Genomic DNA, 16560 nt, shown 5'->3' on the forward strand with positions numbered 1-16560 from the left:
GTTGAACAAACATTTTCTTAAGGTAACCCTCTAACTTTTTATCCATTGGATCTGAAAAGGCACAGCTATCCTCCACCGGGATAGTGGTACGCTTAGCTAAAGTAGAAACTGCTCCCTCCACCTTAGGGATCGTTTGCCATAAGTCCCGTGTGGTGGTGTCTATTGGAAACATCTTTCTAAATATCGGAGGGGGTGAGAACGGCACACCGGGTCTATCCCACTCCTTAGTAACAATTTCAGTAAGTCTCTTAGGTATAGGAAAAACGTCAGTACTCGACGGTACCGCAAAATATTTATCCAACCTACACATTTTTTCTGGTATTGCAACTGTGTTACAATCATTCAGAGCCGCTAACACCTCCCCTAGTAATACACAGAGGTTTTCCAGCTTAAATTTAAAATTTGAAATATCTGAATCCAATCTGTTTGGATCAGAACCGTCAGCCGCAGAATGAAGCTCTCTGTCCTCATGTTCTGCAAGTTGTGACGCAGTATCTGACATGGCCCTAACATTATCAGCGCACTCTGTTCTCACCCCAGAGTGATCACGCTTACCTCTTAGTTCTGGTAATTTAGCCAAAACTTCAGTCATAACAGTAGCCATATCCTGTAATGTGATTTGTAATGGCCGCCCAGATGTACTCGGCGCCACAATATCACGCACCCCCCGAGCGGGAGATGCAGGTACTGACACGTGAGGCGAGTTAGTCGGCATAACTCTCCCCTCGTTGTTTGGTGAAATGTGTTCAATTTGTACAGATTGACTTTTATTTAAAGTAGCATCAATACAGTTAGTACATAAATTTCTATTGGGCTCCACTTTGGCATTAGCACATATAGCACAGATGTCTTCCTCTGAATCAGACATGTTTAACACACTAGCAAATAAACTAGCAACTTGGAAATACTTTTCAAGTAATTTACTATAATATGAAAACGTACTGTGCCTATAAGAAGCACAGAAAGAGTTATGACAGTTGAAAGTTAATAAACTGAAAGGTTATAGCATCAAATCTTTGTAAAAAACACAATTTTAGCAAAAGCTTGTTCCCATTAGCGAAGGATAACTAACCCTGATAGCAGAAAAAAAAGTTACAGAAATAAACGTTTTTTATCACAGTCAACTACAATCTCACAGCTCTGCTGTGAATGATTACCTCCCTCAAAACAAGTTTTGAAGACCCCTGAGTTCTGTAGAGATGAACCGGATCATGCAGGAAATACAATGAGCTTCTGACTGAATTTTTTGACCTCCCCCTCACACACAACAGTGAGAGAGATCAGTAAACTGTCATAAATTAAATAAAACAACTGCCAAGTGGAAAAAATAATGCCCAAAACATTTTATTCACCCAGTACCTCAGAAAATGAAACGATTTTACATGCCAGCAAAAAACGTTTAACATAAATTAAGTGTTATTAAAGAGCCTGTTGCCAGTCCCTGCAAATTAGGCTAAAGTCTTATGCACACAGTATAATTCCAGTGAAGTGCCATTCCCCAGAATACTGAAGTGTAAAATATACATACATGACAGCCTGATACCAGTTGCTGCTACTGCATTTAAGGCTGAGTATACATTATATCGGTATGGCAGAATTTTCTCATCAATTCCATTGTCAGAAAATAATAAGCTGCTACATACCTCTTTGCAGATTAATCTGCCCGCTGTCCCCTGATCTGAAGTTTACCTCTCCTCAGATGGCCGAGAAACAGCAATATGATCTTAACTACGCCGGCTAAAATCATAGTAAAAACTCAGGTAGATTCTTCTTCAAATTCTACCAGAGAAGGAATAACACACTCCGGTGCTATTATAAAATAACAAACTTTTGATTGAAGGTATAAAACTAAATATAATCACCATAGTCCTCTCACACATCCTATCTAGTCGTTGGGTGCAAGAGAATGACTGGTAATGGCAGTTAGGGGAGGAGCTATATAGCAGCTCTGCTGGGTGAATCCTCTTGCACTTCCTGTTGGGGAGGAGTTAATATCCCATAAGTAATGGATGATCCGTGGACTGGATACACTTAACAAGAGAAAAGCCTAGATGTCTTCTTTTTCAAATAAAGATAGCAAGAGAATGAAGAAAAATTGATAATCGCGCGATCAAGGGGCCATAAATCTTGTGGGTCAGAAAAGTCTGGGGGGTTGAAATAACAAAATATGCTTACCAGATAATTTCATTTAATTCTGTACAAGGAGAGTCCACGGCTTCATTCCTTACTGTTGGGAAATACTGAACCTGGCCACCAGGAGGAGGCAAAGACACCCCAGCCAAAGGCTTAAATACCTCTCCCACTTCCCCAATCCCCCAGTCATTCTGCAGAGGGAACAAGGAACAGTAGGAGAAATATCAGGTCATAAAAGGTACCAAAAGAAAATATAAATTTAGGGGGCCGCCCATCGGAGAACACGGGCGGGGGCCATGGACTCTCCTTGTACAGAAGGAAATTAAATTATCTGGTAAGCATAATTTATGTTTCCTTCTTAATACAAGGAGAGTCCACAGTTTAATTCCTTACTGTTGGGAAACATATACCCAAGATCTAGAGGACACTGAATGAAAACGGGAGGGACAAAACGAGAGGCGGACCCTAAGCTGAGGGCACCAGAGGAAGCCACTGCTCTAGTAGAATGAGACGTAATTTTCTGAGGAGGTCTATGTCCCGCTGTCTCATAAGCTAAGCGGATAAGACTCCTCAACCAAAAAGATAAGGAAGTTGAAGAGACCTTCTGGCCCGTACACTTCCCAGAATATGCCACAAACAAGGAAGAAGCTTGTCTAAAATCCTTAGTAGCTTGAAGATAAAACTTCAAGGTACGAACCAAGTCCAAATTATGAAGTAAACGTTGCTTTGAAGAAGGATTAAGACACAAAGAAGGGGCCACAATCTATTGATTGATGTTGCGGTCTGACATGACTTTAGGGAGAAACCTTAACTTAGTACGTAGGACAGCCTTATCCGAATGGAACACCAGTTAAGGAGGCTCACATTGCAAGGCAGAAATTTCAGATACTCTGCGCGCCGAAGCAATAGCAAGTAGAAAGAGAACTTTCCAGGACAACAAGTTAATATCAATATCATGCTTAGGCTCAAACGGAGCCCGTTGCAAAATTTTAAGAACCAGGTTCAGAATCCAAAGGGGAGCCGAAGATCTGAACACAGGTCTGATCTTAATCAGAGCCTTAACAAAAGACTGAACATCTGGAAGCTCAGAGAGCCTCTTGTGCAGTAAAACAGACAAGGCTGAAATCTGTCCCCTCAGGGAACTGGCCGAAAGACCCTTCTCCAGACCATCCTGGAGAAACAACAGAATCCTGGCAACCTTAACCTTATGCCAAGGAAATCAACGCACTTCACACCAGAATAAGTAGGTTCTCCACACCTTATGATAGATGCAACGAGTAACCAGCTTACAAGCTTGAATGAGAGTATCAATAACTCTCTCAGAAAAAATTCTCTTGGCTAGGATTAGGCGTTCAATCTCCACACAGTCAGCCTCAGAGAATCTAGATTTTAAAAAACAAAAGGACCTTGTTCCAGCAGATCCCTGCGACAAGGTAACTTCCATGGAGGAGAAGATGGCATCCTCACTAGGTCCGCGCACTGACGCCTGCTCCAGCTTGATGCGGGCCACTACCCGAGGAAGGAGTGGTAATGGCAGAAAAAGGTAGATTAGATTGAACCTCCAAGGCACCGCTAATGCATCTATTAGCTCCACCTGAGGATCCCTGGACCTCGACCCATATCTGGGTAGTTTGGTATTGAGACGAGACGCCATGAGATCTATCTCCGGCATCCCCCACCTGAAGCATATCTCCGCAAACACTTGAAAGGACAGTCTTCTGAGAAAATCAGCTTCCCAGTTGTCCACACCCGGAATGTGGATCACTGACAGCGAACAGCTGTGGGCCTCCGCCCACTCCAGAATCTGAGATACTTTCCTTATCGCTAGGGAGCTTCTCGTTCCCCCCTGATGGTTGATGTAAGCCACTGAGGTTATATTGTCTGATTGGAACCTGATAAACCGGGACAAACCCAGAAGGGGCCAAGCCTTCAGAGCATTGTAGATTGCTCTGAGTTCCAAAATGTTGTTCGGGAGAGAGCGTTCCTCCTGAGACCACAGGCCCTGTGCCTTCTTGGCACCCCAAACAGCTCCCCATCCTGAGAGGCTCGCATCCGTAGTCACAATCTCCCAGGATGGTCCGAGAAAGGATGTCCCTCGGGACAGATGATCTGCACAGAGCCACCAAGAGAGCGATTCGCTCGACCGGTTGTCCAGGGAAATCTGTTGAGACAGATCCGAATGATCGCCGTTCCACTGCCTCAGCATGCACAGCTGTAGCGGTCTGAGATGGAACCTGGCAAAAGGATGGCCTTAAGGAGGTCCGGAGGGCAAGACAGCTTGCACTGTCTCTGGTCAGTTAGAAATATCTTTATAGATATTGAATCTATTATAGTGCCCAGGAATTCTACCTTGGTGCTTGGAATGAGAGAACTCTTCTCTAAGTTTATCTTCCATCCATGTGATCAAAGAAGAGAGAGAAGAGATACCAATTGGTCCTCTGCTAGACGAAAGGATGGTGCTTGAACCAGAATATCGTCCAAGTAGAGAGCTACTGCTATACCTTGGGTTCTGGTGACAGCAAGGAGAGCTCCTAGAACCTTTTAGTAAAGATTCTTGGGGCCGTAGCTAGACCAAACGGAAGTGCAATGAACTGGAAGTGGTCCCTGTGGATTGGAACGTGAAGGTAGGCATCCTTCAGATCTATAGGGGTCATAAACTATCCTTCCTGAACTAGGAGGAAGAACGGACCATATTGTGTCCATCTTGAACTAGGGGACATTTAGTAACTTGTTTAAGCACTTTAGGTCCAGAATTGGGTGGAAAGTTCCCTCCTTCTTTGGAACCACAAACAGGTTTGAATAGTATCCCAAACCTCTTTCCGCTATAGGAACCGTGACAATGACCCCTAAGGAGGTCAGATCCCTCTCGCACCCCAGAAAAGGCTTCCCTCTTTTCTGTTTTAAAACAGACAGGCTTGAGAGGAGAAATCTGCCCTTGGGTGGATGAGATTTGAAACCTATCTTGTATTCCTGAGCTATGACCTACAGGACCCACGGATCCTGCACATCCCTGGACCAAGCGTCTGAAAACAGCAACAGTCTGCCCCTACACGATCCAGCTTTAGATCGGGGGCCGCCCCTTCATACCGACTTGTTCTCTGCATGCTTATTTTTCTGCTTGGATTTATTCCAGGATTTAGCAGGCTTCCAAGTGCTCTTGGTTTGCTCTGGCTTAGAGGAGGACTGCTGGCGATGGGACTTTTCAGAACGAAAGGAACGAAAATTAGATCCTTGTCCATTAGATTTGTTCTTTTATCCTGTGGTAGGAAGGCACCCTTGCCCCCTGTAACCGTAGAGATAATGGAGTCCAGGCCTGGACCAAATAAAATGCTTCCCTTAAAGGGGAGGGAAAGTAGTCTAGACTTAGAAGTCATGTCCGCAGACCAGGACTTCAGCGCCAGACGCATCTGCACTGAGAAATTTTAGCATTCAGGCGAATAATCTTAATTCTTTCTTGGATAACGTGGAGGGGACCATCCACCTCGATCAATTCCGCTAAGAGAGTTGCACCAGTAGGCCGCAGCTCCAGCAACCGAGGCAACAGCCGCTGCCGGTTGAAATAAATATCCTGTATGATGAAACATTTTCCTGAGAAAAGATTCCATTTTCTTATCCATCAGCTCTCTGAAAGACAAGCTATCCTCAAGAGGGATAGTAGTATGCTTAGCTAACGTGGAGATAGCACCATCCACCTTAGGGACGGAACCCCACAACTCCAGCTGAGAGTCCGGGACCGGGAATACTTTTTTAAAGGCAGACGAAGGGGAAAAGGAAGATCCAATTCTATTCCATTAGTTTTTAATAATATTCGCCATCTTTACAGGTACAGGAAAAGTTAGCGGCACAATCCTGTCCTCGTACACTCTGTCTAATTTAGGGATCAAAGGTTCATCAGGCAACTTGGCCTCTGAAACTTCTAATGTCGACAAAACCTCCTTTAGAAAAAAAATGTAGGTTTTCAATTTTAAATCTAAAGGCTGGCTCCTCTGCAGCCAGAGGACTAGATGCAGCAGACTCCAATCCAGAAATTTCACCCTCTGAAGACTTAGAGTGTGACCCATCCCGGGATACTTGAAAAGCAGACAAATCAAGTAAATCACTGGATGTGCCTTGGACCAGAGAGCTATGTTTAAGCTTTCGCTTGCACTTAGCAGGGCGAGGTAGAGCACTAAGGGCCTCAGAGACCACTGTCTTTAACTGCGCTGTAAACTCTGATGATAAAAGGCTCCCTTCCAGAAGGAGGATCAGGCGTGCTACAGGAAGCTGCATGTGACAATAGAGATGATTGATGGGTATGCACCTCACGGGACGGCAAGTTCTCAGAGAGCTCAGTCGTACTAAAGGGGTTAACCTTCTTAGACATAATAACCTTGTTTATGCATATGGAACATAGTTGAGAGAGCAGGCACACCAAGGCCTCCTCACAATATAGACAGGTATTACTATTAGGAATAGAGGGAGTACCCTAAAACATATCAGGATCCTCCATAGCTTACGCTAACAACAGTAGGATACAAATAAACAAACTTACTTCTCACAAAAACGGCACCTATATACCCCCATCGACTTGGGCACTCACCACCTCCTAGACCCAGGCAACCAGAGAAGAAGCAACCTCTTCGACAGCTAGCTCGGTCAGGAAAGAGAAAACCAAAAAGTGTGACCACACCTGGTCACGTGGTGCGCAAGGCAGGAATGCCCCTGCTATGAGAAAAAGTGCGCCAAGCTACAAGCTGCGCAGCGTTCAAAGTGAAAGTAAACACTTGTATGTTCCGTTACCGCATAACAACAGTCTATGAGCCCAAAAAATAAATCTCACACATAAGCAGCATAAATTAAAGAAACACATTTGATTAATCCCCACTGTTTAATAACCTCCCTTAGGAGATATTAACCCATGATTCGATAAAGATAAAAGGTGTCACACTGTGACCCTGTCCTCAGCAATTTCAACATAAGTAAAAACATAAATTATGCTTACCAGATTATTTCCTTTCGTTCTGTATGAGGAGAGTCCACGGCTTCATTCATTACTTGTGGGAATAGAGAACATAGCCACCAGGAGGAGGCAAAGACACCCCAGCCAAAGGCTTAAATACCTACCCCACTTACCTCATATCCCAGTCATTATGCCAAGGGAACAAGGAACAGTAGGAGAAATATCAGGGTATCAAGGGTACCAGAAGAAAAAAACAGAAATTTAGGTCCGCCCAACGGAGAAAAACGAGCGGGGGCCGTGGACACTCCTCATACAGAAGGAAAGGAAATTATCTGGTAAGCATAATTTATGTTTTCCTTCTTAATATGAGGAGAGTCCACGGCTTCATTCATTACTTGTGGGAAACAAATACCCAAGCTCTAGAGGACACTGAATGAAAACGGGAGGGCAAAAAGAGAGGCAGACACTTTTTCTGAGGACACCACAGCTGGCAAAACCTTTCTCCCAAAAGCTGCTTCAGACGAAGCAAAAACGTAAAATTTGTAAAACCAGGTAGCCGCCCTACAAACCTGCTCCATAGAGGCCTCATTCTTAAAGGACCAGGATAAAGTCACAGCCCTAGTTGAATGAGCTGTAATCCTCTGAGGAGGCATATGTCCCGCTGTCTAATATGCCAAGCGAATAATACTCCTCAACCAAAAAGATAAGGAAGTGGAAGAAGCCTTCTGCCCTCTACGCTTCCCAGAATAGACAACAAACAAGGAAGAAATCAGTCTAAAATCCTTCGTAGCTTGAAGATAGAATTTCAAAGCTCGAATTACATCCAAATTATGAAGTAACTGTTCCTTCGTTGAAGCATTAAGACACACAATCTCCTGATTAATGTTACGATCAGAAACAACCATGGGAATAAAACCCAACCCAGTACGAAGAACAGCCTTATCAGCATGAAAAACTAGGTAAGGAGGCTCACATTGCAAGGCCGCCATCTCAGAAACTCTGCGTGCCGAAGCAATAGCTAATAGAAAAAGAACCTTCCAAGATAGTAATTTAATGTCAATCGAATGCATAGGCTCAAAAGGAGCCCTCTGCAAAACTTTAAGAACTAGCTTTAAACTCCAAGGAGGAGCGGAAGGTCTAAACACAGGCCTGATTCTAGACAGAGCCTGAACAAAAGACTGCACCATCAGATAGAACCAAAATCTGTCCCTTTAGGGAACTTGCAGAAAGGCCCTCCTCCAAACCATCCTGGAGAAAGGAAAGAATTCTGGAAACCTTGACCTTATGCCAGGGGAATCCACGCTCTTCACACCAGAATAATTTGGTCCTCCACACCTTATGATAGATGCGACGAGTGACCGGCTTTCAAACTTGAATGAGAGTATCAATCACTCTCTCAGAAAAACCTCTCTTGGCTAGGACTAGGCGTTCAATCTCCACGCAGTCAGCCTCAGAGAATCTAGATTTTTATGAACAAAAGGACCCTGTGCTAGCAGATCCCTGCGACAAGGTAACCTCCATGGAGGAGATAAGGATATCCCCACCAGGACCGTGAACCACATCCTTCGCGGCCACGATGGAGCAATTAGTATTGTCAAAGCTTGCTCCTGCTTCATGCGGGCCACTACCCGAGGGAGAAGTGGTAACAGTGGAAAAATGTAAACTAGACTGAATCTCCAAGGCACTGCTAATGCATCTATCAGCTTTGCCTGAGGAACCCTGAACCACGACCCATATGTGGGTAGCTTGGAATTGAGTCGGGATCCCATGAGATCTATCTCCGGCATCCCCCATCTGTTGCAAATCTCTGCAAACACCTTGGGATGGAGAGACCATTCCCCCAGATGAAAGGATTGTCTGCTGAGAAAATCCGCTTCCCAGTTGTCCACACCTGGAATGTGGATCGCTGACAGTGAGCAGTTGTGGGCCTCCGCCTATTCCAGAATCCGAGATACTTCCCTTATTGCCAGGGAGCTCCTTGTTTCCCCCATGATGGTTGATGTAAGCCACTGAGGTTATGTTGTCTGATTGAAATCTGATAAACTGGTACGAACCCAGAAGAGACCCAGCCTTATTGAAGATCACTCAAAGTTCTAAAATGTTGATCGGATCCACAGACCCTGTGCCTTACTTGCACCCCAAACAGCTCCCCATCCTGAGAGACTTGCGTCCGTAGTCACAATCTCCCAGGATAGTCTCAAGAAGGATGTCCCTTGAGACAGGTGATCTGGACAGAGCCACCAAGAGAGCAATTCTCTCGACCGGTTGTCCAGAGAAATCGGTTGTGAGAGATCTGAGTGGTCGCGGTTTCACTGGCTCAGCATGCATAGCTGAAGAGGCCTGAGATGTAACCTGGCGAATGGAACGATGTCTATGCTGGACACCATGAGTCCAATTACCTCCATACACCGGGCCACAGAGGGCCTTAAAGGGACATGAAACCCAACATTTTTCTTTCATGATTTAGATAGAGAATACAATTTTAAACAACTTTCTAATTTACTTCTATAATCTAATCTGTTTCATTCTCATGGTATCATTTGCTGAAGGAGCAGCAATGCACTAATGGTTTCTAACTGAACACATGGGTGAGCCAATCACAATCGATCTATATATGCAGCCATCAATCAACAGGTAGAACCTAGGTTCTCTTCTGCTCCGGAGCTTGCCTAGATAAAACTTTCAGAAAAGGATAACAAGAGAAGGAAGCAAATTAAATAATAGAAGTAAATTGGAAAGTGGTTTAAAATCTTATTCTCTCAGACCGTTTCAAGCCAGCAGAAAAGGAATATAGTGGCGCTGTATTCCCTTGGGTTATATATCGATCCAGCTTCTCTCCTCTGCTACTTCTTGATAAAAAAAAAAAAGATAAACGGAACCTTAATACCCCCAATGGCTGGGGCACTCACCACATCCTATGGCCCAGGACCCACAGAGAAACCGCTTTGTCTCCGGTAAACTGTACGGTCAGGAAAAGAGGAAATCAGTGTGACCACACCCGGTCACGTAGTGCGCCATGCAGGACCGCCCCTACTACAGGAAAAGCGTTCCAAACTTAACAGGCTACACAGCTAACCAAAAACAAAAGTAAAAACCTGTACGTTCCAACATCTGCCTGAGCCTCAACTCACACATGTTGCAGCATAAAACATAATAAAGTAAATTATGCGATAAATCCCCCCTGTTCAATAATCCCCTTCAGGAGATATTAACCCTTGATTCCATACAGATAAAAGGAGTCACACTGTTACCCTGTCTTCTTGTGTCATCATATTTGTATAAAAATGAAACGATCCTTACCGGAATCTCTGCCGTGGAATGGGCACACAGCCTCTCAAGTTTGACAGTGTTGTAGCATCGCTCCTTACATGGACTTGAGTGAAAGAAGCAGGCAGTGAAACTCGTCAACACTGATTGCTTAGGAGCTGTTAATACGATTCTGGATAGGTTCACAGAAAGACTCTCCCTGCATCTCCAGACCCTAACATTCGTCAATGCTCTCACTGAGAGGCTGACAAGACTACTTAAAACTCCAGTTCCATAACGAAAAGGCATATATCCCTCCTGAGGAACAACTCCAAAATCTTCTGACTTCTTTGTCATTCTCCTGTGACAAAAGGCAAAGAATGACTGGGGGTAGGGGAAATGGGAGAGGTATTTAAGCCTTTGGCTGGGGTGTCTTTGCCTCCTCCTGGTGGCCAGGTTCAGTATTTCCCAACAGTAAGGAATGAAGCTGTGGACTCCTCTTTGTATTAAGAAGGAAACATCACATAACAGGTAGAGAAGTGGTTTAAAAAGCAGCGGTCTGATGACCGCTACTTCTTAAATCTTAGGTACAGGTTTGCTTATGTAAACCTGCAGCCAACGGCGCTCAAACCCCTTTATAAATGGGGCTCTATGTAGACTTTTACTTCTCTCTCCAGTAAACAATCAGACACATACTTAAGTATTAATGGATCCAGCAATATCGCCTCTTATTGACTTTATAGCTTTAGCTAAAATGAAAGACATAACCAGCATTTTGAAAAACCTATTACAATATTTTACACACTGAAGAGGAAGCAATAAATTAAACATGTCCTTGTAATATATTCACAATTATTGCAAAAATATATCAGATTTCTAAGACATCATTCTTAGTTATTAGAACTTAGTTTGGTCCACAACATTATGTACCGTATATTTAAAAGAGCTAATCTGTGTCAGGTAAAGCCTGTTCTTCCCGTGCTTGGGTCCAGTGTTCCTCAACTGGTATGCCTTTATCAGGAGTATGAGCTCTATAAAAAAAAATTCCACCACTGCAGCTATATAAAGCAGGATCTCCTAATATTTATCATTACTTCTAGGAAAGTAAACCATACATTTAGGTAAGGAAAAGTGATGTTGCTGAAAACTGTGATACAAACACTTTTGTCTCTACCTATCAAAATAGTAAGTAAACAATTTTCTTAAAAAGTACTAATGTACATCATAAGCAGTCATGAGAGATAGTGAGAGAAAATTAGGTTTTTCTTTTTAAACTCTAGACTTAAAATGAAAGTCAAATCTTGCGTTTTTAAAACGCAAGGATTGACTATTGAAACAAATAAAGGGGACTTTAATTCATGAAGTATAACATACTACATGCAGAAAGCTCCTTTATTTGTTTCAAGCGATCGCTATTCTGAGCTGCTATGGAAGCCCACAGCAGGTAGCGGTTTTGCTAGAGAGGTGACGTTTTCACCTCTTAGCTAATAGTCGTGCGGTAAATCCGGCTTGGCACCCTTGGGAGCTGGATTTCACGCACACTATTTGCTAAGAGGTGAAAACGTCATCTCTTGGCAAAATAAATTTCTGCCATGAAATGGCGATCGCTTGAAACAAATAAAGAAGCTTTCTGCATGAAGTATGTTCAATAGTCAATCCTAGCGTTTCAGAAACGCTAAGATTGACTTTCACTTTAAAGAAAGAACCAATACAACTTGTACATACATAAATAAAAACATTGTATCTCCCATACGGCAAAGGTAATTGAGATGAAATTAGTACAATCATAAACTGGATTTCAAGTGATAAAGAATGCTGCTTCAATTTAGCAGCTGCATCAATAACCAGTAAGATCAAAACACACTAAACATATCTTTAAAATAACTGTCACACAATGCAATGACTATGATGTTTTACCATACAGAAGCATTTTTTTAAACAAGGTATATCATTGTACATAAAAACATTACATGTGACTACGTATATAACATTTCTTGCACCCCAACAACAAAACAACATTTCACCCCTAGTACACCTACCTTACCACAAGCTCGACAGTGGTGTCTCCTTTTGGTAAATGTAAATTTGGCTTCACACTTCATGCAGTTGGGTGCTTGTGAATCAGGTACCCAGACCGGCGCCACCTCCCCTAGTGTATTAAATGGCTTGGAGGTAGGAATCCCAAAATGCCCAGCAAGAAGGTCATTGTCTGGGCTTTCTGGTGACAATGCAAGACATGGACTGCCGGGGACGCTAGAGTCTATTAGCAGTTCACTATTTGCATCAGCAACAGGGCTGCACAGAGGGGCCTCATTACGGAGACTGTCAGAGATCAGGTTATCACTTTGATTTGATTTGTTTAACAAGTCATTTTTATTCTTTAGGCTGCAGCCAGCATTGGGGGGGACTAGGTCACTTTGTAGCATTTCAGATAATGGCTTTGGGATCTGCAATTTAAGATGAGTTGGCTGCTTTGGACGGGCACCTCCAAATGGCACACTAACTGATTGCACACTGTTGGTCTGTTTTGGTGATGTATGCCCATGTGCTGGTAGCACCTGACCACACAGACTGTGCAAGTGGTTCTTCATTTGGTCACCAACAGTATTTAAGACAAGTCTACTCCCTTCTAGGACCTCATCATCTCGTTGCTGCTCATAAACATTGCTGTAATATTCAGATTTACTCTCCTCAATCTCCTTCTCTTCTGTCACAGAGTCTTCTTTTGATGGTAAATTCTTTGGGTTATGAGATATAGTGGGGTTCTGCATTCCATAGGAATCATCCCCATTGTGCAACACGTTTGTTCCATCATCCTCTGTATGATTTGGTCCCTCAGCATCCTCTATAGAAGAGTTTAAGATTACATTTGTATCTACCAGCTCCTTGTGTTCCACTCCCACATGACAGTGAGCTGATGGTTGGCATGTACCATCCATCTCAGTGCTTTGTTTTTCACTAGTCTTGTTGAACTCACCATTAATTACACAAGAATTTTCAAAATGTTCTACCATAAGATTAGAGGAAGCACTGCTGTGAAGATTATCATTGTCGGTGACAATATCAACAGATTGTACATAAACCTTTTCTGTTCTGGCTACATTAACAAGTTGCATATCTGCACAAAAAGGGGAGGAGGAATTAAGCTTTTGTGCATCCAAAGGTGGACTGTGGGGAACATCTAGGTCACCCAGCTGACCATTATTATTCTTTGTACTAAAAGTGGAAATTCTGGATGTGTCATACCCTTCTGCATCAGATATCACAACAGATCCACTAGATAATATAATACCAGACGCAATGCAGGGATCATGGGGACCGGTGTTTGTATTTACACCTTTTTGTGTCTGTATTGGGGACAGTGTATTAGTTTTAGTGTTGACAGAATGAGGATCATCTACGCTACAATCAGCATCAGGAGTTGTGATTTGTGCTCCTGGTTGCTGGTTGTTTTCAGTAATATTAAGATGATGGTGGTCAGGCCTTTCCGTATCCAGAGTAAGGTAAAGAGCATCCATTAAAGATTGGTTTGTGGGACTTTTACAAGAAGACAAACTATTGCCCTTCAAGACACTCCTCTCAAAATCTTGGTTTTCTGTATCTTCAGCAGAATTTAGCATAGTGCTGCCCTGAAAACGGGCATTTGTCAGCACACACTCAGAATGAACACTGCAATCGTCCAGCTGGGTATCTGCCATATTGTCTCCAGCTACCATGGCGCTCTGCAATGACACGCATCCAATCTCTCCGTTACAGCATGGGGACATAGGTGGTGACAATAGGTTGGGTGAGCCAACTTTGAGATGAGCTTCAATGGTAATAAAGGATTTGCTGACATTGTCAAGCTCTGAATGATCTGCTAGACGGAGAGAAGGTGTGTCAAGGATCTGATTCCACTTTGCATCCAGCAACCTTGAAGAAACTGTCTCATCTATAAAACAAAAAAAAATGTACTTTAGAGAAACATTTTTTTTTTTTACAATCTCCCCCCCCCCCCCACCAAAAAAAAACCAAATGTCTTTTTCTCTAGGTATTACAATAACTAAAATTTAAAAATAATAATCACTGCTTCCATCTCAGTAAATTTCTGTGCAAAATAAATTCTTTTTTAACATGCGGAGAATCCATTCTGTCACGTTCTATGCTTAAGATAAATGCTTTTGAGTAACTATCAGCTTAAATTAATTAATTATTTATCACATTTATTTATTTATACAAGAGAGAACTTGCTCTGCTTTGTTAAATTCGTTAGTGCTCCCATGCACATGAAATTTATGTCACTAAAGACACTGAAGGGGAAGCAAATTATTTTTTGCACTTTTTTTTCTTTTTATTTCTTCTGCTAAAATCAATAATTGCAGTGACCACACATTTTTTATTTGAAGTAGGACCAGGATTTGTTAAAAGGGATACTAAACCCAAATTGATTCGGATAGAGCATGTCATTTTAAGCAACTTTCTAATTTAATCCTATTATCAATTTTTCTTCTTTCCCATTTTAAGTTCCGCACCCTGGATAGCACTTGCTGATTGATGGGTAAATTTAGCCACCAATCAGAAAAAGCAACCCAGGTGCTGAACCAAAAATGGGCCGGCTACCAAGCTTTGCATTCCTGCTTTTCAAATAAAGATAGCAAGAGAATGAAGAAAATGTTGATAATATTGGTAAATTAGAAAGCTGCTTAAAAAAATAATTAATGATTCAGCTAGAGCATGCACATTTAAACAACTAGCAAAGAAGAAAGAGGCGCCTTATAGTGTATTTTAGAATGCTAGTATGCAAAGGTAAATGCAAATAGGCTCACCAGATATGTGACACCGTACTTTGACCGCTGCTTGAAGGAAGGCTAGCACTTTGCAGCGTTTTATTGCCTGAGGAAACGACCAGTGTATGTGGTCGAGAAACGAGTTGCAAAGAACAATAAAGGATTGTTTTTAACTTTTTATATTTGGAAGTTGTCCTTTATACTGGCCTGATTCAGTATTGGTCATTAACCTTTTCGCTATCACACTTCGCTGTTCGTTGGGAGACTGTTGGAGCCTCCTTGGGACGGCAGATGAGAAGACGCGCAGAAGAACATAACAAATCCATTGTCAGTGATCTAGCCGCTGCAAAGTGCTAGCCTGCTTCAAGCACCGGTCAAAGTACGGTGCCACCTATCTGGTGAGCCTTTTTGCGTTTACCTTAGCATACTAAACTTCTGAAATACACTATGAGGCGCCCCTTTCTTCTTTTCTAATTTTTACAGATTACCCACTACACCGGGTTTTAAAGTGAAGCAGCCTATCAATTCATATTAACCGCTGGATCACAGAACTTTGTTTTGTCGATACCGCTTATGGAACTTTCTAACATATAAAAGACTGATATGTTATCCATTTGGATACAGATGTATCACAATTGAATTTGTGTTTATATAATCATATTGCAAACTGTACTATAACTATATAAAAAAATTCTTAACTTTATTCACATTTTATTTAGCCTTGTTTTTAAATAATTGATCATTACTCGGCATAGTTTTTAGTTGCTATTCACAACATTCACATTATTACTTAATTTTTCACCATTCCCTTGTTTTAAGTTTTTGGTGTGCCCCATAGGATATCTAGACAGATATCCGTGTGTTTTTTAACATTTAAACAACTATCCAATTTGCATCTATTATATGATTTGCTTAGTTCTCTTGGTATCCGTTAGAAAAAAAATCAGGAGCAGCAATCCACTACTGGGAGCCAGTTGCTGAGTGGAGGCTGTACTTATATGCTCCTTGTCATTGGTTTGCCGGATGTGTTCAGCTAGCTCCCAGTAATGCATTGCTGCTCCTTCAACAAATGATACAAATAGAGTGAAGCAAATTAGATAATAGAAGTAAATTGGAAATGTGTATAAAATTGCTTGTTCTAAGGGGCCAATTTATCCCCCTGTTTCCGTGCGGGCCTTCTAAAGACCGCTGCTCCATAACTTGTCTGCCAAAAAACTCCCATGCTAAATAGTTCCTAAATGTTGTCCTAAGTTTAGAAATACCCTATGTTCACATGTTCTTTGCTTTGTTCGCAAGTTATAGGGCAATAAAGTAGCACTTTGCTATTTCCAAGCCATTTTGTTTCAAAATTAGCGATAGTTACATTGTAACACTGATATCTGTCAGGAATCCCTGAATAACCATTCACATGTATATATATATATATTTTAGTAGACAACCTAAAGTATTGATCTAGGCAAATTTTGGTATATTTCA

The 16560-nt window shown here is 42.2% G+C and overlaps 1 protein-coding gene across 3 annotated transcripts in view; it reads right to left on the minus strand.

The window, feature by feature from the left end:
• ZFYVE9 (zinc finger FYVE-type containing 9) overlaps positions 1-16560 on the minus strand; it is a 227687-nt gene that overhangs the window by 157057 nt on the left and 54070 nt on the right. For all 3 annotated transcript variants that reach the window (XM_053693478.1, XM_053693477.1, XM_053693479.1), the window contains exon 3: positions 12358-14249. In XM_053693478.1, coding sequence (XP_053549453.1) covers positions 12358-14249 — 1892 coding nt within the window. The remainder of the gene's footprint in view (positions 1-12357; positions 14250-16560) is intronic.

Source organism: Bombina bombina, chromosome 10 (genome assembly GCF_027579735.1).
Source record: "Bombina bombina isolate aBomBom1 chromosome 10, aBomBom1.pri, whole genome shotgun sequence".
Taxonomy (NCBI): Eukaryota; Metazoa; Chordata; class Amphibia; order Anura; family Bombinatoridae; genus Bombina; species Bombina bombina.